This window comes from Anoplolepis gracilipes, chromosome 6 (assembly GCF_047496725.1).
Source record: "Anoplolepis gracilipes chromosome 6, ASM4749672v1, whole genome shotgun sequence".
NCBI classification, from domain to species: Eukaryota; Metazoa; Arthropoda; class Insecta; order Hymenoptera; family Formicidae; genus Anoplolepis; species Anoplolepis gracilipes.
In genome coordinates this window covers 2,273,812-2,296,030 of record NC_132975.1, presented here as the reverse complement: position 1 = coordinate 2,296,030, position 22,219 = coordinate 2,273,812, and the positions used below count along the sequence as shown (strand labels likewise).

Genomic DNA, 22,219 nt, shown 5'->3' with positions numbered 1-22,219 from the left:
TGCCTTGTGAAGAGGACGGGACGACGGACTGGGATTTCGGACAACCTGGCGTCTTCAAGGAATCAGGAGTAAGTGATTTTAATCAACTTATAAATTACAGCACCACAGTTTATTATACCAGATAAGAATATGTATACAACTGGAAGTGAGCCTCGCTCGGATATACGCAACCGAATACGCTCGTCTTTCGCGGTTCTCGTACTGCGCTCGCTCAGGATTCGCTTAACCAATCTCTACGACATCCGGGGCTCAACTATGCCTCTTTATCCTCCGATCTTTCGCACGAGCCGGTCATTTGCTCCGATAAGTTTGGCAATAATGTCTGTTTGCCAGCTGGTCTTTCTGGATTGGCTCTGGGTGTTCGCCTCGCAACTACTTTGATATATTGACGTGCTATCACTTCTTTATTTCTTACAGTCAGTCAGCTACCTAACATTCGTCTTCGAATGAATTTTCTTTTAATCATTAGTGCATGATTATAATGTTACATGACAAACTGTACAAAATTGTTTTGATATTACAAAGGTATTATTAATTTTTTTTGCTTGGATATTCGGTGAGCGCTTTGTAGATCGTTGTTTTCTCTCTTATTTACACAGTTATGATACACTTTTTCTCTGGGCAAGAAAATATTCCTTACATAATAATAATAGACGGAAGATGAGAACGTGTTTATTTATCTACATTTTCACAATACTGTAAAGCAAATAAGACATTCACCACCAACAACAATTACTATTAAGGCTCCTGAGTAGTCACCGCGGCCATATTAAAATCGTGACGTCACAAGCGAGAAATAGCGAGAAATGATACCCTGATTTATGTTGCGACTGACATGTAAATAAAAACATATTTTAATGAAATAATACTACCAATCTTTTCAGCATACCTGTAAAAATGGACGGCTGGTAATCCTTTCTCCTGATAATTGATAAATAACTGTAAATTGAGTCCGAAATGAACCCTTGAAATGCGGAAAAACACGCGATTTGACAGCTGTCGAAAGGAGAAGAAAATGTTACTTTACACAGTTTATTCCTTACACAGCTTGGCAGCCGTCCATTTTCACAAGTTGCATAAATATGTTGCACATCACAACACTAGCAAAAAGCAAATAATTACGACGTAGGTCGCAACATAAATTGGGCTGTCATTTCTCGTTTCAGACATATTTCCCAAAAGAGAGAAAGAGACAGAACTATATGTCGCCACCGTCGACATCGAAGTTTCGCGGCGAGTACTCAGGAGCCTTAATATATATACATTTAGAAAGTTTGTACCATTTTGTCGATCGGTTTGATCCAAGACTTTATCTTGGAGAGACAATAGTGTTTAACGGTCTCGCGGCAATGTTAAAGCCTGGGATATTCGTTACGACGTACCTGTTGTACTTGTTCTGAAGAAGTGGATTTTATACGGTCCTTTATAATTTGCTTTGAATTTGCGATGTTCTGGCTTTGTTTGCGTGTCACGTAACAGAACGTAATCTTCGCGGTAACTGATGGTTTTTTATGGTGCTTGTCATAATATACCCACTCGGCATGTAACATTGCTGAAATACTGAAACAATGACAGCAATATTTCAGAAATACTACATGCCAAGTGGGTAGTTTATTGTATTCACGCAATTTCTTCGTCGCCTCTACCGCCGCGTCGCGTTGTCGCTGTCGCGTTTCTTCGATTTCATTATCTGTTTTTTTGGAGATTGTGAATGTATTGTGTTAAATCTCTGTCTACGTAACCTCGCTGATCATAACCGAATAAAAGCATAGCAGCTGTATTCTTTATCGCCGAATTATAAGTATTATTAATTACATATTGGATTTTCCCTATATATAGTCTTCTCATGTTTTGGGATCGGTAACTATGCGTTTAAACGTGTTTTTTATAAATCAGTTGGTGCGTTCCACAAGACCGTTCGCCTACGATGACGCTATCGCGACCTTTCTATGATACACTCCTTGTTTTCAATAAAGTTTTGAAATTCGGATGATGTAAAAGCCGTTCCCTGATCCGAGATAATTTCTTTTGGTAAACCAAACATGTTAAACAACAAAATAAGGTTATCTTGAACTTTTTTCGTTGTGGTCGACTTGGTCACAAATAACCATGTAGACCTTAAAAAAGCGTCAACAATAACATAAATATGTTTGCTTCCCTTGTTTGATGTCGGTAACGGACCGAAATGATCTACGTGTAAAATCTGAAATTGTTTGGTCGTTTTAATTTCTTGAATTTGTCCTTCCCTATAGCAGTTCAAAGCGTTTGTCATAAGACATGTCACGCAATTATCAAGATAATCTCAAAACCGTTTCCTTAATGAGGGAAATCAGTATGATTTATAGATGCTTTGATACGTTTTTTCTAGCCCGCAATGAGCTAGTTCGTCGTGGTATAAGCGAAAAATATCATTGACCATCGATTCTGGTACTGCGAATCGCGAGCCATCCACTTCTTTTTTATACACTAGTCCGTCGTATAGCGTGAATTTATCATCATCACGGAACTCTAAGTTTGTCGCTATCTTGGAAAGTTTTTTGTCTTATAGTTGCCTGTATTCCAATTAGCGTTCCAGCGGTAATTCATTGATCAGAGCGATTTGGCGGCTTAACGCGTCCACGTGTTTCACTTTTTCCGCTCACCGATGGGCGACTTTAAAGCGATAATTTTAGAGTTGCAGAGTCCATCGCACGATTCGCGGATTTATATTAGCTTTGTTGACAACGTGCACTAACGCGTTACAATCAGTTATCGTAAAGTCTTTGCCATACAGATAAATATGAAACCTCTCAATCGCGCGTACAATCGCCAGCATCTCTAGTTCAAACGAGTGATAGTTTTTTTCAATTTTATTCGTCAACTGGCTGAAATAGGCAATCGGCGCTCACTGTCCGTTTGCTTGTTTTTGCAACAAGATCGTCGTATATGCTAGCGTTCGTGTGGAACTTCGTGTCCGCCATCGGGTTATAAAGCCGTAAAGCTGGATATTCCGTAAGAATTTTTTTTAAATTGGTAAACGCCGTTACACATTTCTGATCGAATTCGAAATGTATTGCTTTCCGCGTTAAATTATATAGTGGCTTTACAATGAGAAATAATCTTGTTGAATTTACAGAAATAACTGGTCAGTCCTAAGAATTGCTGTAGCTCGTGCACATTCCCTGATTGTGGAAAATTCCGTACCACTTCGGTGCCGTCGGCTCAATCCCATTCTTTGAAACAATATATCCTAGATATTCTATTGTTTTTCTCAAAAATTGACTTTTACTTATGTTCAATTCAAATCCGTATTTTCTCAAAATGATTAGTACTTGTCTTAACTCTGTAGATTTTCCTCTACTCTTTCCGACGCGATCATGATATCATCAGTGTAAATTATTACTTTAGCCTCACATATGAGCGGCAAAATATCGACACAAGTCTCTTTTGAAATTCTGCCGGTGATTCGGAGTAACCGAACGGAAGTCGCATATAATCGTACTGACCGTCGGGAGTTGCAAACGCGAAGTATTTCGTGCATTGCTCGTCTACTTTTATTTGGTGAAACCCGTCGTGAAAATCTAGCAGGGTAAAAATTTTCTTCTGGTTCAATTTCGTGAGGCAATCCTCGATTAATGGGAACGGAAATTTCTGTTTAATTACCTGGCTATTTAAGGGGCGGAAATCCACACGTAGGCGCTAGGCGCCATTTTTCTTCCAGAACGGCACTATTCTAGCGCAGTACGGTGCTTATTTTAATTATTCCGCGTGATAACACATGATCCATGATCTCGCATATTTGCCGCCGTTCTTCAAACGCGAAACGCCGCAGAGCGTACTCCATCTTTCAATGTTACTTTAACTGAGTAGTTATTCTGAATTAACGGTATATCGGTATTTTCCATTTTTGATAATAATCGCTTTAAATCATGATCGTATTTTACAAAATCGATCTTCATTTGATCGTACAGTATGTCCTTTTTCCTGTCTGTCGTTCTTAGATCTATGCTCGCTAGTACCGCGATAAATGCGATCTCTGTCGTCTGACAGAGTCTCGGTATTCTCCATGTTTCGTGGCGCATAAATTAACGTGATTTGATTCTGCTTTAAAAAATCTCTACTTAATACAAGATCTTGCGGTAGACTGTCGTTTTCAAGTACATTTAATATTACGGTACATTTAGTGTTCACCATCGATTGTAGCCTAATTTTTGACTTCACTACGCTGCGAATTCTGATAGGCAGACTATTCAGACCCGTATATCATCGCATCGCTATTTTTGAGTTTCTGTTAGGCGCAAAATACCGATTAAAAATTCGCGATTTTACAAACGAAGCCGAGCTACCGATGTCGATTAATACCGACAAGTTACATGCGTGTTTATTCAATTCAACAGCTTTGACTGTCTCACTACTTATCGTTAGTGCTGGTTGGACCGTCGTGTCCGAGACCTTCACTATTGCTCCGATCATTTCCGGCTTCGCTGCTTCTTCGGTGACCCCTGCGGCTACAGCCAACGCCTTGGGTGTTCCCGTTGCCAATGTTGATTTGCGCAGCTTCGAGCAGTCTGGCCTCTGTCTAAATGTCCAATCTCATTGCAGTGATAACACACCGTCCTTGATGTGCGGCAGTCCTGCTGTTGGTCTCTCTTTTTGCCACACGCCTGACACACTATGTCTTTAGTTTTATCCAATTTCGTTCTGGGTCCTGTTTCTCTCCCTGTCCGACGAAACCATCGCTACTGTCCTCATACGTGAGAGGAAGTGGTCAACTGTTGTTACCTCAATGATGGACGCCGTCGCTCGTAGGGAGGCGTTTGGGATTTCATCGATCAAAAGATTAATTTTATATTTTTCAGAAAGATCCACATTGAAAGTGAGAGCTAATTTATCCAGCAAATACTGGTGAAACATCTCCTTGGCCGCATTCCATCTCGGTGCCTCAATTTGTCGCATCGACGCGTAGTACGGCCTTATTTAAAAAATTTTAATTATTGCCTTTAATTCCGATTCTAATACGATCTCTATCTGGCTATTGTACCAACGTCGTGCTTGTTTGATCAGTTTACTAGAAACTGCTAATAATGGAATCGTCTCGATTGCGCACATGTTCGATCGGACACACCACACAAATCGACCGATGTCTAGGGTAGCACAGTTGATCAATCAAAGGATCACATTTTCATCTGGTCAATAAGCATTATGATCGATACTCACCTGCTAACAATATTACTTTTTCTATTGCTCCATGAACTCGGACTACTTTATCTACTCACTGGATCCATGTTTTTACATTGTCCGTGTCTGCTCCGGAAAATTCGGGAATCTCGGTAGCTATCCATTTAATTATACTACCTCCACCCACAGTTCCATTCGACTGTGTCACTACTTCCACTTATGGGCGAATTCTGTGGCTCCTCGTCCTGTGCTGAGGACCTCCTTAGAGTGGTCCTTCGACCATGTATCTCTTCACGCTGTAAAATACCAGCGCTCACTGGTCTTTGCAGCTCGTTGGCTGCTGCTTCGTGCATCAACGACAACAACTGCTGCAGGAAGACATGTTGTACTGCCATTTCTTGCATGGTGATCCGCCTCTGTTGTTCCTGAGCCTCTTGTTACTGCTCTGTCAGATGCTCGAAGAATCGAGTCATCATTTGCATCAGCCCTGTGGTTGATGAGCCGACTGACTCGCTCTGGCTGCCCTTTCGGCTGCCTGCTGTCACTGACGATTCTCCTAGCAGATCCTGAGCCGGACCACATTGCTGGAGATGCTGCTTGATCCTTTGTAATAATTCTTCCCTGCTTCCGTCAATAGAGAGGTGATATCTAAACACCTCCGCTTTCAATTCGTTTAGCGAAAGCTGCTCTAACTTCGCTAAGTCCATTTTATCGTCGAATATTCTTCTTCTATTCCCATCGGAACGCGTTCGACCTATGGTTCAAATCCGTGGATCCCTCTTCTGAGTTAATACTATAAGGAATGGTAAGTCTTGAATCTTTTATATTTATTTTTTCATTCCTCTCCCCCGAGGAGTTGCTCCAATTTCGATAAGCGTAGTTCGGATGCCTTGTGAAGAGGACGGGATGACGGACTGGGATTTCGGACTACTTGGCGTCTTCAAGGAATCAGGAGTAAGTGATTTTAATTAACTTATAAATTACAGCACCACAGTTTATTAGACCAGACAAGAATATGTATACAACTGGAAGTGAGCCTCGTTCAGATACACGCAACCGAATACGCTTGTCTTTCGCGGTTCTCATACTATGCTCGCTCAGGATTCGCTGAACCGATCTCTACGACATCCGGGACTCAACTACGCCTCTTTATCCTCCGATCTTTCGCACGAGCCGGTAGTTTGCTCCGATAAGTTTGGCAATAGCGTCTCTTTGCCAGTTGGTCTCTCCGGATTGGCTCTGGGTGTTTGCCTCGCTACTACTTCGATATATCGACGTGTTCTCGCTTCGCTATTTCTTACAGTATAGTGTACGTGACGTAAATTATAGATTTTCTTCTTTGAATTTAATTGGCCTCGTTCCCTTCAAGATATAATCCGGCCATTTATAGATTTTCAGTGGCAGTGAATATCGGAACGTAGCCATGGACGTGACTGATGTTTTACTTCACGTGTGGCTAAATGCATTATTTATAAAAGAGATTATAATTGTGACTGATAGTAAAATGGTTGGGTGTTTAGTTCCATTTTACAATAACTCTTTAACAAAGGATTATATTATGAAAATTTTTCCGCGAATGTTTATCACATTTTTTTAAATATTTGTCAACAATGAAAAAAAAAAAACACATAATACAAGATAATATATCAATTATCAATAAAATATCAGATTTAATAATTTTATTGTATGTAATATGAAAATGACAACTTTTGATTTAAACTCTTTATATAACATTAGATATATTTTAAATTCTATCACAAAAATATGTAAAGTGTGCAATAATTGTTTAAAAAAATTATTTTAAAAAATAAAATATTAATTTTAAAAACATTATTTTTATTAGAAAAATGTAAAACAATAAATGTAAATCATATATTAACTTGTCACGATTTACTTTCTAAAAGATTTATAGTTTTTAGATTAAGGATTTTTAATAAAAAAAACAAAACCAATGTAAATAGAATATATAATAGTAACTACGGCTAAGCATTTTGCATTTAAATAATTCTGTTGTTAAGATGAGAAAATGACATTTTAATGTCTTTTTTTATGTCATTTTGACGTCATTGTAATATTATTGTAATCTTAATATTTTTGTTTATTTTTATTTTTTATTCGCGTTAGTGTAAAATTGTTTACTTACTTTATATTACGATAAAATCTATTATTTAAAATAATAAATTAACAGTATAAAGTATTAATTATAAGGAGGATCCCATTAGCACACATCCCGATATCACAACCATACATATTAACCGATGCCTAAGGTAACCAGCACGGTTAGCCATTCAGAAGGTCCTAACGTTCACTGGTCAATTAGCATTGTGCGCTATCAGATCCCGTCCTTAATTATACATATAGCAAAAGATAGTAAAATTATATTTTACAACCATTATTTTAAATAAAAAGAATTGTTTTTCTTTCATATTTCAGTTTAATTTTATTTCATTTATATTATTTTATTTAATTATTGTAAATAAATTATAAAATTGTAATAATTATATAAAGAAATATATTGATAAATCGGTAGTATAAAAGTATAAAATAAAATTATGTAAACATACATTAATTTTTGTAATTATCTAATTTTGCATTTTAATATAAATAGATATTAGCAAGGATTAGAATTGTATGACAAAAAATATTTTTTATTAACTTTGAAACATTTACTTTTTTAAAATTATGTTGTAATTTAAGATTAATGTAATTAATAGATTTAAAAATCAGCGGGAACGGATTAAAAAGGACAGACTAATCAAAAGTCAAAGAGTAAAAAGAAACAGGAGGGAATGTATCGGTGCTGGAGGCTAGCCAAATCGCTAACGGAAGCCGCCATCTTGAGTGTCCACTTTTTTGACGCTTAGTAGCATCGTCTGCTGCTGTTGTTAGAGAGACACGCATGCGCGTATTATTTAGCACAATTATTAATTCTAAAAAAAATAGTGAAATAAAATTATGGTGCATTGTCAGGCCTGTGGCATAACAACAGCGCGAAATTATGGGATAACATTTAATCGGTTAATAATTGTTATCAATATAATAACAAGAATTTAATATTTTATTTAGATATACTATTTAAAGGACAGTAAACATTGTGTTAAAATTTCAATATTATTAATATATATTATTTTATTTGTTGCATATTAAAATTATATATTTAAATTTAATCTTATTGAGTTGATTTTATTAAAAATATTAAGTATATTCCATATTTATATTTAAAACTTTATTCTTCCAGCATCTCCGAAAAGCCATTCAATTTTGGCGCCCATAAGCAGTCATTTTGAGTGTCCACTTTTATGCTGGTATATATAGGCATTTCCGTCCGTTTAGCTCGAGCCATATGCTCCCTCCTGTTTCTTTTTACTCTTTGTCAAAAGTAGTCTTTTCGTGTCCAGTCTCTTATTATAGTGTCTCTAATTCTTTTTATTTTTCTCAACCATTCCTCTCTCTCTCTCTCTCTCTCTATATATATATATATATATATATATTATATTTTCTCTATATAATATTTTCCCCACCATCTCTTGCCAACTTCCCTCTACTTTCCAACACTCACATTCCTCCCAAACATTCTATACTATCATTATGTACATCCTGATTTGTTATATTTTAACCTAACATGTTCCCATATTTCTAATTCTCCTCCCACACATCCTACACAGTCTCTTCTTTTTTCTTCTCTAATATAACAATTATCCCTCATTCCGCAATCTATACTTCACAATTCTTTGCCATTTGCTTTCCTTTCATCCTTTGTTTAAATATCTTGGCATACCTTCCCTTTTCACTAATCCATATTTATAATTATAACTTGCCTCCCTCATTTTATCTTTCCTTTTCTCTCACTGCTAATCTTTCTCTTTATCCGTCATCACTTCCAAACGAAAATTCCCTTTTTCCTTCATCTGCTCTAACTTTCTCAGCTCCAATCCTCTCCCTAAAAAACTCCTTTCTCTTCTTCTCAAATAACTTTTCTCCCCTCTTTGCTTTCATTTTAATTTTCTCCACTCTCGTTAACGCTCTCCATTTCTCAAGTTTTTCGTATTCCCACGCACTCTTCCCCATTCTCTCCCTCACTTTTCTTTTCTTTTCAGCTCTTCTCTAACGAGATATCTTGGCATCCCCTACTCGACCTACAACACCCACCTCAAATATCTTTCATGTAACCCTTTCATTCTTTCCATTTCTTCCCATCGCCATACCTCTATCTCATATTTAATCTCTGACTACATCAAAATATCAAATAGTCAGTCTCCTTTCACAATCCCACAAATCTTCTTATCCTCTATATTTGTTCTCTTCTATCCCTCATTTGATTCTTCTGTCTTCCATTTTTCTTATAATATAATCTAAATATCTAATATCCCTTCAGCTCCTCTAATACCTTTCTCTTCCATCTCCTTTTTCCTTTCCTATATCTCATAATCTTTAATTTAATTTTTCTGCATTCAATTCCCTTTTTTATCACATTCCTTTCTCACCTCTCCATCATACTTTTCATCTTCCCTTTTCCTTCCGCCAATAACATAATATCATCTCCATAAGCAAATGAGTATACTTTTTCTCATCACAATCTTACCCTTTTTTATCTCGTTTTTTTATTTCCTCCTCCAAATTGCGATAAGTAAGTTACTAAAATAATAAATGATTGAGTGGACATCCTCCTCCCCGTCCAGAACTTTTCTCCTTACTCCCTTTATCCTTACTTTAAAATTCGTCTCCCTCAATATATTCCCACAGTTTTTAATTAATCTCTCTCTTACTCCTCTTTCTCTTAATGCTTTTATTAATTTTAATCTAGCCATTGAATCAAATGCGGTTTTTAAATCTACAAAAAATAAAAACTGCCCCCCTTTTCTGCTCATCTATTTGTTTATCAAGTAATTTAACACAAATATATTTTCAATATAAATATAGTACCCATTTCTCCTCTAAACCCCCTCTTGATGCAGTGGATTATCTCTTACCTTCAACTTTCCCTCTTACTTTTTCTACCAACACGTCGTATACACTTTGTATAGCAACAGCATCAGTGTAATTCCCTTGTAATCTCGCACCTATCTCTTATGTTTTTTTTTTAATTATTGGAATTACCCTTGTTCCACTCTCTAACCCACCCTTCCCGTTTCCATATCCTCTCCATATTTTCCACACTCATAGCTATCTCATATTTTTGTAATTGTTTTTCTAACTTCCTCCTTCCAAATATCTCTTCTTCCTCGCCATCCTTCTGTTCACCCCCTATATATAGAATCAGTCTTCTGTTCTCCATAATAACTTCTTAAAATATTTACTCTACTTTTCCATTTCTATCTCCTTCTACACTTTATCACCCACCTTTCTTCTTTCTTTTCTCCCATATCTGTTCTTGCTTTCTGTGCTTTCTTCACCCATCTATTATTTTTTTCCGCCTTTCTCTCAGAAAGTCTTTTTTCATCTATCTCATATATTCTCTTTCATCTCCTCTTTTCTTCTTTCAACCCAATACTTTTTTTATCTTCCTTTTGACTTCTTTACATTCTATCATCGAACCACCCTCTTATTTTTCTGGTTTTCTCTCTTGCACACCCGTTTTTCTTCATCTCTTTCACTCTTTTCCATTCCTCTCCTCCGCTTTCTTGCACTCTTCTTAGTTCCTTCCTAAATTCCTTCCTCTTTTCCTCTGGTCATATTCATTTTATATTTCCCGTCTTCTTTTTTCTACCCTCATCTATCGTCTCTTTTTAATCTATGCCATCATGATCCGAGTTCACTCGGTCCCCCACTTTCAATCTAGTAACTCTCCCTTATCTCTTCAATCCTAATAACATAGGCACTCACTGACTGCCCTACTCTACTTACAAAGGTCCAATTTCCTTTCTCTCCCTTTCTATTCCACCATTCAAGATTCTCCATTCAGTCTCCCCGATCCTACTTACTAACAACCTCTCTTTTTTATACATTTTCTTGTCCTTAGATCTTCTTTCTTCATCCTCTTTTTCTCAACATACCCTTATCACTTCATCATCTTCTCTTGTCTTTGTAATAAAATCCCTCCTTACCATTGTTTTAATCCTATCTCTCTCCTATCCACGGTTTTAACTCCAATTTCTCTTCTTTTAGATTTCCCTTACATAAATCCCTACTAACTTCCATCTTTCCTCCTCCAATTTCACAATTCTCTTTGAAATTCCTTCCATCTTTCCAGTGTCACACTGATTCTCAATTTTAATTCTCATCTTTATCTCCAAAACCATTCCCTCCATTTGACCTTCTCTTCTTGTTTTTTCTTTTCGCATACTGACTTTCCATCTAGAATCTATTTGCAACCGGGAGGATCCCGTTAGCACACAACCATATATATTGACCGATGCCTAGGGTAACCAGCATGGTTAGCCAATCAGAAGGTTCTAATGTTCACTGGCCAATTAGCATTGTGCGCTATCGGATCCCGTCTCACTTGTACAGTACAATTAGACACATTGCAAATGGACACGATATGGAAGCGATATCCAAATAAACAGTGTGTATATTTTTGTGTCTAAATGAACTGTGTCCAAGTGAATGGTGTCCAAATGAACAGTATACAAAATTTCATGTCTATTTGAACCGTGTCCATTTGCAATGTGTTTAATTGTACTGTTCAAGTGGGTCAGGATCCGATAGCGCACAATGCTAATTGGCCAGTGAACATTAGAACCTTTTGATTAGCTAACCGTGCTGGTTACCCTAGGCATTGATCAATATGTATGGTTGTGTGCTAACGGGATTCTCTTGGTTACAACTAGGTTCTAGACGGAAAGTCAGTATGCGAAAATAAGAAATAAGAGGACAAGGACAACGGAGGGAATAGTTTTGGAGATAAGGATGAGAATTAAAATTGAGAACCAGTGTGACACTAGAAAGATGGATAAGTGAATGGTATCAAAAATTTCGTATCCACTTGAATTATGTCTCTTGCAACGTATCCAATTATATTGTGTCCAAGTGAAAGCCGCTCGTTTTTTTGGAGTAGGGGTGCATAGGAAGAGGACCACATTTAACTATTCCATGCAAAGCAAGATTAATATTATTAACGTATTTTAGTCTAATTATAAGAGTAATACATTTCAGTATAAGAGTATTCGTTATACTTCTTTGTTAATCTGTTGATCTGTTAAGCTAAATAATTACCTTATACAATTATTAATACTTTTAAACGAACGTATATTTTTGAATATCGATACTTTTCATTAATATATGTTTACATAAATTGTCCCTTTTTTATAGATATATAATTTAATTTTAATGTACTTAATTTTAATGTAAAACCCGAAAAAATGCGTTCTTTAAATACTACTTACAAACCATCATTCAGAAAGGATCCCGATTCTTATGAAAAAGTTACGGCAAATATTGACATTAGCGGACCCAGCCCCGATTACCTTGACCTTGACATATGTTGTCTAGGTTACCCTCCTGAGTGACCTTCACAAGATTTTAACCGTCGCTCGTTTTTTATTAAAAAGTTATTAACAAAATAAGTTTCATTTATTACATATTATGGTAAAACTTACGTTTGGGGGAGGCAGCCCCAATGACCTTAACCTTAACATATGTTGTCAAGGTCACCCTCCTGACTGACCTTCAGAACGTTTTAGCAGTCGCTCGTTATTTATTAAAAAGTTATTAACAAAAAAAGTATAGAAAATATAGCAGCTATTTTGAATATTAAGAGTGTCAGTGAGACCATATCGTGATTTATATTCAGAGATAAAACATTTTTGAAATATAATTTTCCTACATACATGTGCAATAGTATTAACAATTTTCATTTTTATTCGTATGCAATAATATAAATATGAGCGAGAGAATATTTACACACACACACACACACACACGGGGGCCTCCGGCCCTTCCCCTTCCGCACCCACCGCGTCCATCTCGCTTTGCGTAGAAAATTGCAAATCCATGTGAACTTTGTTTTGTCTTGCAACGTACAAAGCAAAGTTCATTTGGGGGAAGGAGAGGGCTCCCCTTGCACCTTTCCCTTCTGTGTGTGTGTGTTATGAAAATAATTGTATTTAATTCTTTGTGTTTGTGATTAAAGTAAAGAAAATTTTGTATTTATAATAAAAAACTTCTATATAGCAACGATTCACTGCTATAAATTTATTTTTGTTTATATATGTATCAGTTTTATATCAATATTACTCGTTTATGCCTCTTAATATTCAAAATAGCTGCTATATTTTCTATACGTTTTTGTTAATAACTTTTTAAATAACGAGCGGTGGCTAAAACCTTCTGAAGGTCAGTCAGGAGCGTGATCTTGACAACATATGTCAAGGTCAAAGTCATCGGGACTGGGTCCGCTAATGTCAATATTTACCAAAGTTACTCCGATCAAATTAGCTAAAATTTTAGTATGATATAGTTGATACCGTCCTGATCAAAAGTCCCAATGGGCTCGAGGTCGACAAATGGACAGTTTTCGAGATATGGGAGTTCAAAAGTCAATAAATAGTGCTTTATTTGAAAATATTACCATTTGAGCATATCCGTGTTTAAGTAGTACTGTTGTGTGCCTTTCACCTACTTGACCCTCTAAAATTCAATGATAGTACTCCGAGCTTTTAAATATTACGCTCTGACCTTCTGATTTCCTATGTTAAATATTATTATTATTATTCCAATATATGTATTTTTCCTACTAAAAAAAAAATTTTTTGTACTTTAATAGTACAATAAAATATTCTGAAAAGGTCAAAAGAATTATTTATATAGTTTCCTCAAAAAAAAAAAAAAAAAAAATTACCTAATTTTCAGCATGTTACATCAGACTTCTCTTAAATATTTTATGGTGCAAATATAATTCAATATATTTACCGAGATTTAAAAAATTCTTTCATCAAAGATTTATGTGAAAAGATTATACAGGGTGTCCCATAATTCGCGAACCACCCGTCAAGTGCAGGTAGAGTAGGATAAACTGAGTAAAAAAGTTATCTACCATTTTGTAATTTTTGCAATAGTTAATGAGATATTAATTAGAAGATATCAGCCAATCGCGCCCGGCAGGAGCGCGCGGCACGAAGAAGCTACCTATTGTTACTTGATACTAGGCCGACGAAGCGGTGGGAGGAACGCTCTGCATTGACAACCTGAAGAGTCACACACATAGTCACATAGACACATAGACACATCGTGGGCGCGCCTAGTATCAACAGTGGGAGGCTGCTGCGCGCTCCTGCCGGGCGCCGATTGGCTCATCTCTTATAATTAATATCTCATTAACTATTGCGAAAATTACAAAATGGTAGATAACTTTTTTACTCAGTTTAACCTACTCTACCTGCACCTGACGGGTGCTTCGCGAATTATGGGACACCCTGTATAAAGAATTAGAGATAACAAATATTTTATCAGAAATTTGTTAAGTATAATATTTTATCAATTATTCATAAAATATATTTAACAAAATCAAATTTTCATATCTAACATAATAGTAAACATGTTTTATTAAGAATTTATTAAATATTTTGTTAAGAATGTACTAAGTACTTTCAAAATATTTTAATATTTATATGAAGAGAATTTAGAAAATATTTTATTAAATATTTTACCAAGTAGCTTAAGAAATATTTTAATGCAAACAATTATTGACAATGACCATATATTAATTAAAATAATTTTTTAAAGGTATAGCACCTACACCTCGATCCGGTTGTATATTACTGCCGACTATCGATAATAAGCTTGTCGTATATGGCGGCTATAGTAAGAGAAAGATAAAAAAAGAGATAGATCAAGGTTGTATACATGCCGATATGTTTCTTTTGACACAAACGAACAAAAACGATTTAATCAAATATAAATGGGTTTGCGTGAAACAAACTGGGATTCAAGTGACTCCAAGATGTGGCGCTTCTGCTGTATTAATCCAACATGCGAATCAGGCTTTCATATTCGGCGGTGTGTATGATAATCATAACGATGATGATGATGATGATGATGAGAAAGATTTATGTGGAACATTTTACAACGATCTACTTGCATTGGACCTGGAAAAATTACACTGGCGTGCCATAACATTAAATGAAAAAAAAGAAACAACTGTAACTGACGACAAAAAACGACGAAGGAAAAAAAAAGAGAAAAAAGCTAATAAAGAATCAGAACAGAGTGATGATTCTGATCAAGAGATTTTGGAAGAAATATCGAAAGAATCTCCAAATTCTATACCTACAGTTACTGTGGACGACGACGGAATATTTACGGTATATTTTTTTTCTAATAACATTAAAGAGAAAGGCGATAGGAGTCACCGCAGGATATAAGGGTGCAAATAAAAAGGCATTTTTCTTTCTTTTCCATTATACACATAATATAAAATATACTTAAATATAAATATAGTCAGACCTCTTATCCTACGACCCTCTTATGTTACGAAACCTATCCTACGACAAAAAATCTTCTCATGTTACGACCGCGAAAGGGGAATTATACTCCCACTCTCAAATTTTTGTCGTAGGATCAGAGGTTTAAGGGGAAGATTCCGGACTGAAAATGTCATAGGATAAGAGGTCCGACTGTATATACAATATAGAGTTTTCTGTATTCTGTATATGTATACAGGATGTTTTATTTTAAGTGATATGGTCGATTATCTTGCGAATTGATAATTTTATTGAAAAATGTTTCAGACAAAAGTTGTTTGGTTCGAAGGAGGATATAAGATGGTACCATTGATTTGACCTTGGATAGTCGTTTGAAGGTCACGTAAAGGTCATCTTTAATTTCTTAAATGAAACCTTCTATTTTTCATTACATATCTTTATAGCTTACCTCAAAAGTTTTCCAAAACACTATAATAAAATATTTTCTCATTAAATACTTTTCGAGTTATAAAGCTTCAAAGTTGCAGTATTTTGACATAAAATACAAGATATCTCATAAAATATTCATTTTTCGATTATCTTACCTTAATACTTTTATGCACAGAATAATGAGACGAATCAATTGGTGTAAAGAAAACACATAGTTATCTTTAAGAAAAAATTTGAATTTGCAACTAGCAGTTACACATTTTTACTATAACATAATTATGTGTCTTAATTACGCCAATTGATTTGTCTCATTATTCTGTGCATAAAAGTATTAGGGTAAGATAATTGAAAAATGAATATTTTATGAGATATCTTGTATTTTATGTCAAAATACTGCAACTTTGAAGCCTTATAACTCAAAAAGTATTTAATGAAAAAATATTTTGTTATAATGTTTTGGAAAGCTTTTAAGGTAAGCTACAAGAATATGTAATGAGAAATAATAGATTCCATTTAAGAAATTAAAGATCACTTTACGTGATCTTCAAACAACTATCCAAGATCAAACCAATGGTACTATCTTATGTCCCCCTTCAAACCATGCAACTTTTGTCTGAAACATTTTTCAATATTTCGCTTAGTTTACGAGAAAATTGACCTTACAATTTAAAATGGCCCACCCCGTATATGTATATATCTGTACATATATATGTATACAATGTGTCTCATAACTAACGAGCCAACGCTCGTGAGCGGGTAGAGCGGGTTAAATGGAATAGAAAAGTCCTGTACCATTTTGCGATTTTCAGAATAATTATTGAGAAATTAATTTACAAAGATCGGCAAATCCGGCGCGAGTATCAGCCCGCCACAAAAAAGATGGCGAGAAGGACGGCCACCGCTAGGTCGGTCGCTAAATAATAATCGCTAATCTATTGTTCTTATCAACGCTTCTCGTCTATGCCCCTGGTAACCGCGAGGCAATGGCGCCTTTTTACGCTGCACGTGTTTAGCAACCGTCCTTAGGGTCGTCCTTCTCGCCATCTTTTTTGCGGCAGGCTGATACTCGCGCCGGATTTACCGATCTTTGTAAATTAATTTTTCAATAATTATTCTGAAAATCGCAAAATGGTACAGGACTTTTCTATTCCATTTAACCCGCTCACGAGCGTTAGCTCGTTAGTTATGAGACACCCTGTATATATATATATATATATATGTGAGCGGGTTAAATGGAATAGAAAAGTCCTGTACCATTTTGCGATTTTATATATATATATATATATATATATATATATATACATACATATTGTACATACATACATATATACATATATTTATATTTAAGTATATTTATAACAATATACAAAGTGTCTCAGATTATCTATACACCTTTTTTAAAATGAAATGGCTTTTAAAAAATTCTCATACAGCACAGAAAGGCCAAAAGACATTTTAAAGATATCTAAAAGATAATGAGACGTCTTTAAGTCGTCTTTTAGTCATCTTTGAGGGACATGTGTTATCTGGAGATGAAAAGATAATTTTATTAAATAAGTAAATAATAAAGAGGCAATAGGAGCGAGGAGATGTGAATATAAAATTGTAAGTTTGTTATATATAGATGATATGTCGCACTTGTATTGACAATAAGTACATTAGTAACATTCTATAGAATGACGGAAATTACAATAAAAATTTGAACGTTTCGATTCATGTTTTGAATCCTCTTCAGCATAATATATGAATTAAATAAATGAATTATAAATAAAAAACTAAATTAATGATAAAACATCGTGTAATAAAGGCGTAAGACATGTGTGAACATAAAATCCGTGATCGTATTCGCATGATTAAAAGGGTCACTGCCTCAGAACCGCTGTACATATTTATCGCATGTTAGTTGTATAAAATTACATATATATAAAACGATCCAACTTATTTCGGTTCTTTTTTTTTTTTTTTTTTTTTTTGTACGGCTTGCATAATAATCCCGCGAGGCAATTCTCCGAGGTTTCCAGACCGAAGGAGGTATGCAGTTAGATTGAGGGGTTAAGTCTGTGTTAATAAAATGAGTATAATAAATACCTGTTTGTAATAAAGTAATTTTACCGTTAGTTTGTGTATAATGGTGGTGACTCAGAAAATGCTTACAGGATATGCACTCCGTTTGTGTGTTGTTGAATCTATAGTATATATGTCGCGACAACTGATGTTTAACGTGTGGTTATGCCGATGGTACAGACGGTAATGAGCTCAAGGGCGAAAAATACATTTAAGATGGAAAGAGTTAGATAGGTGACATTAGATCTTAGGCAGTTTGTTTATTATATTATCGTAAATAGCTGGCAAACATTCTATATCTGTTTGTAGATTTATGCTATTTTTTTGTCGTTTAATGTATAACATTTCAGATATCAGTCTTTTTGTGTAATAGGGCTCGTTGTCTAGTATTTGTGTATTGTCCCAATCAAAGTCATGATTGTATGTTAGGCGGTGGTCAGTGATCACTGATTTGTTGTTATTGGGCTTCATTATGTTGGTCTTATGTTCTTTTATCCTAGTATTCAGCTTTCTTCCCGTTTGACCAATATATGAAGCGTCGCAATTTAGACAATTAATTTTATATACCACGTTGGTTTTTCATGGGACTAGGGATAGGATCTTTGTGTGTCTTAATAAATTTGTTGTTTTTATTTATACTATAGTAGGCTAATCTGATGTCGACATCTTTTAGAGCACTTTTTATTTTGTCAGTTACTGTATGCAGTTACTTCTCAACAATGTTCTTTTTTCGTAGGAACTTTTTTTAGACTGTTTTCAAAATTTTTGATAAAATCGGTAGCTATCTTAGATGTAGAGGTGGAAGGTACGCTGAAATTATCGCTTAATTGTAGAAAGTCTTGTATCTCTCTAGGAAAGTGTGTAGAGGATAGATTAATAAACCAATTGTCTTTGAGGTCAAATATGTTGTTCTGATGTAAAATTTTGGTACGATTTCAATTTTTGTGTCGATTTTTTCGTCAAAAAATGGAAGTTTTTTTAAAGAGTAAGAAGCATTGACGGGTTGGTCATGGGTTGATTTGTGTTGGTGTGCTGACATATTATGTAGATGAAAATATCGAATGGGTTGGGTAGTTAATTTTTGTTGTTTGTTTATTAGATGGTCGAATTTTTTGTTAAGTCTGGATCGTTCTCTAATAAAATATGAGTATAAAGGTCGACTTTGAGATGTAAAGAATAGGTTGTAGACTGATATCGGTGTGTGTAATTGGATTAAATGTGTAATCTCAAACATTTTCCTGTGTGCCAGCCTAACAGAATCGTATAACTCTTTGATTTCTAAGCGTATCACCTTCATGAGGACATTAATTCTAAAATGTGTAAAGATGTTATGGGATTTGCGGTTAAGAAAAGAGCTCATTACCGTCTGTACCATCAGCATAACCACACGTTAAACATCAGTTGTCGCGACATATATACTATAGATTCAACAACACACAAACGGAGTGCATATCCTGTAAGCATTTTCTGAGTTACCACCATTATACACAAACTAACGGTAAAATTACTTTATTACAAACAGGTATTTATTATACTCATTTTATTAACACAGACTTAACCCCTCAATCTAACTGCATACCTCCTTCAGTCTGGAAACCTCGGAGAATTGCCTCGCGGGATTATTATGCAAGCCGTACAAAAAAAAAAAAAAAAAAAGAGCCGAAATAAGTTGGATCGTTTTATATATATGTAATTTTATACAACTAACATGCGATAAATATGTACAGCGGTTCTGAGGCAGTGACCCTTTTAATCATGCGAATACGATCACGGATTTTATGTTCACACATGTCTTACGCCTTTATTACACGATGTATTATCATTAATTTAGTTTTTTATTTATAATTCATTTATTTAATTCATATATTATGCTGAAGAGGATTCAAAACATGAATCGAAACGTTCAAATTTTTATTGTAATTTCCGTCATTCTATAGAATGTTACTAATGTACTTATTGTCAATACAAGTGCGACATATCATCTATATATAACAAACTTACAATTTTATATTCACTCCTCGCTCCTATTGCCTCTTTATTATTTACTTATTTATTAATCGGAGCTCTTTATATAATTTTAATAATTTTATTAGTTATCCTTTCAATAAAGTAAAAAGATGACTTGTCGACATCTTTTTCGCTTGATTGAAAATATAAAGTAAATATGTAACATGTAAATATATAAATATATAATATTTGAGTTATATGGGAGCAATATGAGTTCATACTGCCAATCTGTTGTGATTATTCAAAATAAATTTTATTTTCTGCCCCTGATCTCTTTTCAAGTTGTGTCAACAGATTCTGTTACAGTTCTACTAGTATTCTATTACCATCTGCGATATAACAGATTTTTTATTGATAGTTTTTCTGTCGACAAAATTTGTAACAATTTGACGCTTTGTAAATCGTTTTCGATATCATTAAGTTAGTCATCTATTAGCGCTAAATAAGTCACAAATTTAAGACAAGTTAGCTTTAACTTATCTTAAAATTAGTGCTAATTAGGTTAGGTTAGGTAGACTTCTAAAAGTCAAAAAAGCGCAAACTCTATCGCCACTTTGCCGCTGCCACTGCCATCTTAGGCTCGAACGTCACGTAACGTCGTTCTATGTTTGTTATTGGAAGTTGAACAAGAATAGAGCATGACTAATCAGAAACAAGTTCACGCTTCTTTGATATTAAGATTCTACTAAATTAAGCTAATTCTAAATATCAATTTAATTAGCATTTTTTAAGATAATTTTACTCTGTTATTAGAAGGCTAATTTAATGAAGATTATTTTTTTATACGCTTCTATTCCATTCAAAATCAATTATAAGTAGCTTTGAAAGATAGTTTTAAGTCGTGAACATACTCCGATAAAAAATTTCTTATGTATAGTTATGCAGAATTGAATATAATTATACAGGATTCTACACAGTTGTGTAAAAATATGTATAATTATAGATGACACCGTATAAAACGTTACGTATATTTATATATAAATGGATTGATAGCTGCAATTAGAATTATGTGTATGTAAACTTATACATACTTATACACAATGCTGCAACATTTTATGTATAATTATATATAATTATATATAAAATATATATATGAACAAATTTCGTATATAAATTTGTATAATTAGATTGTATAATTTTGTCTGATTATATATAAAAATTTTTTACTGGGACATGAACGTATACATATAAAAAATACATGTTTTTTATTTTTAACTGGTTTATTATAACCTATTTCATCGAAATTAGTGAGGATAAAACAAATGAATAACTAATACAATTAATACTATATCGAGACTTAATATAATATTAATCTATTTCTTATAAATAAGAATTTATTCCGAATTAGGGTAATTATACAGAATAACAGACCACCTCCCGATGTCAATGACCTTGACATATATTATCAAGGTTATTATCCTGAGTAAGATTTTGGAGGTTTTAGCCGGCTCTCGTTGTTTATTAAACAGTTTATGAACAAAAAATGTATAATAAACAATATATAATTTTCGGACACCGTGTGCCCATGCTTTTGTATTATATTGTTATATTGTATCGCTGAGAATAGTAGTAAGTCGTCTTTGTTTATCTTTTTTACTGATTTTACTACTGTTCGTGACATTTCTTGTAAACTTGAAATTCTTTTGAGGACAATAATGAATTGTACTTTCAATGGATTTATTAATTTAAATGTAATACGTTTACTGTAAAATCATTATATATTGGTAAATGTTACTTCACTTTCGACAAGAACGAAAAACTATATCTCATTTTTCAAACTTTTTTTGTTAATAACTTTTTAACAAACAACGAACGCCGGCTAAAACCTTCAGAACCTTATTCAGGATCATGATCTTGATAATATATATCAAAGTCATTGACATTAGGAGGTGGTCCGTTATTCTGTATAATTACCCGATTAGTTTTTAAAAATATGTCATTAAAAAAATTTAGTGGGTTTTTTTATATATACATAGATGACAATAAGTTCAACAGCGCCAACTTCTTCATCATTTCTCCATCCATCCTCTTCGACAGTGGTAAATGGCGGAAACGTGAAATTTTTTCCATCTCCGCGGATGAATGCTGGAATGACGATGAAACACAACGTTTTGTATTTATATGGCGGTTTGGTGGAAGAAGGTGATCGACAATACACTCTTTGCGATTTCTATAGCCTAGGTATGTAAATGATATGTATA

At 34.4% G+C, this 22,219-nt stretch overlaps 1 protein-coding gene across 2 annotated transcripts in view; it reads left to right on the top strand.

Annotated features, from left to right (window-relative positions):
* LOC140667302 (kelch domain-containing protein 4) overlaps window positions 1-22,219 on the top strand; it is a 39,789-nt gene that overhangs the window by 13,147 nt on the left and 4,423 nt on the right. For both annotated transcript variants that reach the window (XM_072895101.1, XM_072895100.1), the window contains 2 exons: window positions 14,821-15,398; window positions 21,995-22,199. In XM_072895101.1, coding sequence (XP_072751202.1) covers window positions 14,821-15,398; window positions 21,995-22,199 — 783 coding nt within the window. The remainder of the gene's footprint in view (window positions 1-14,820; window positions 15,399-21,994; window positions 22,200-22,219) is intronic.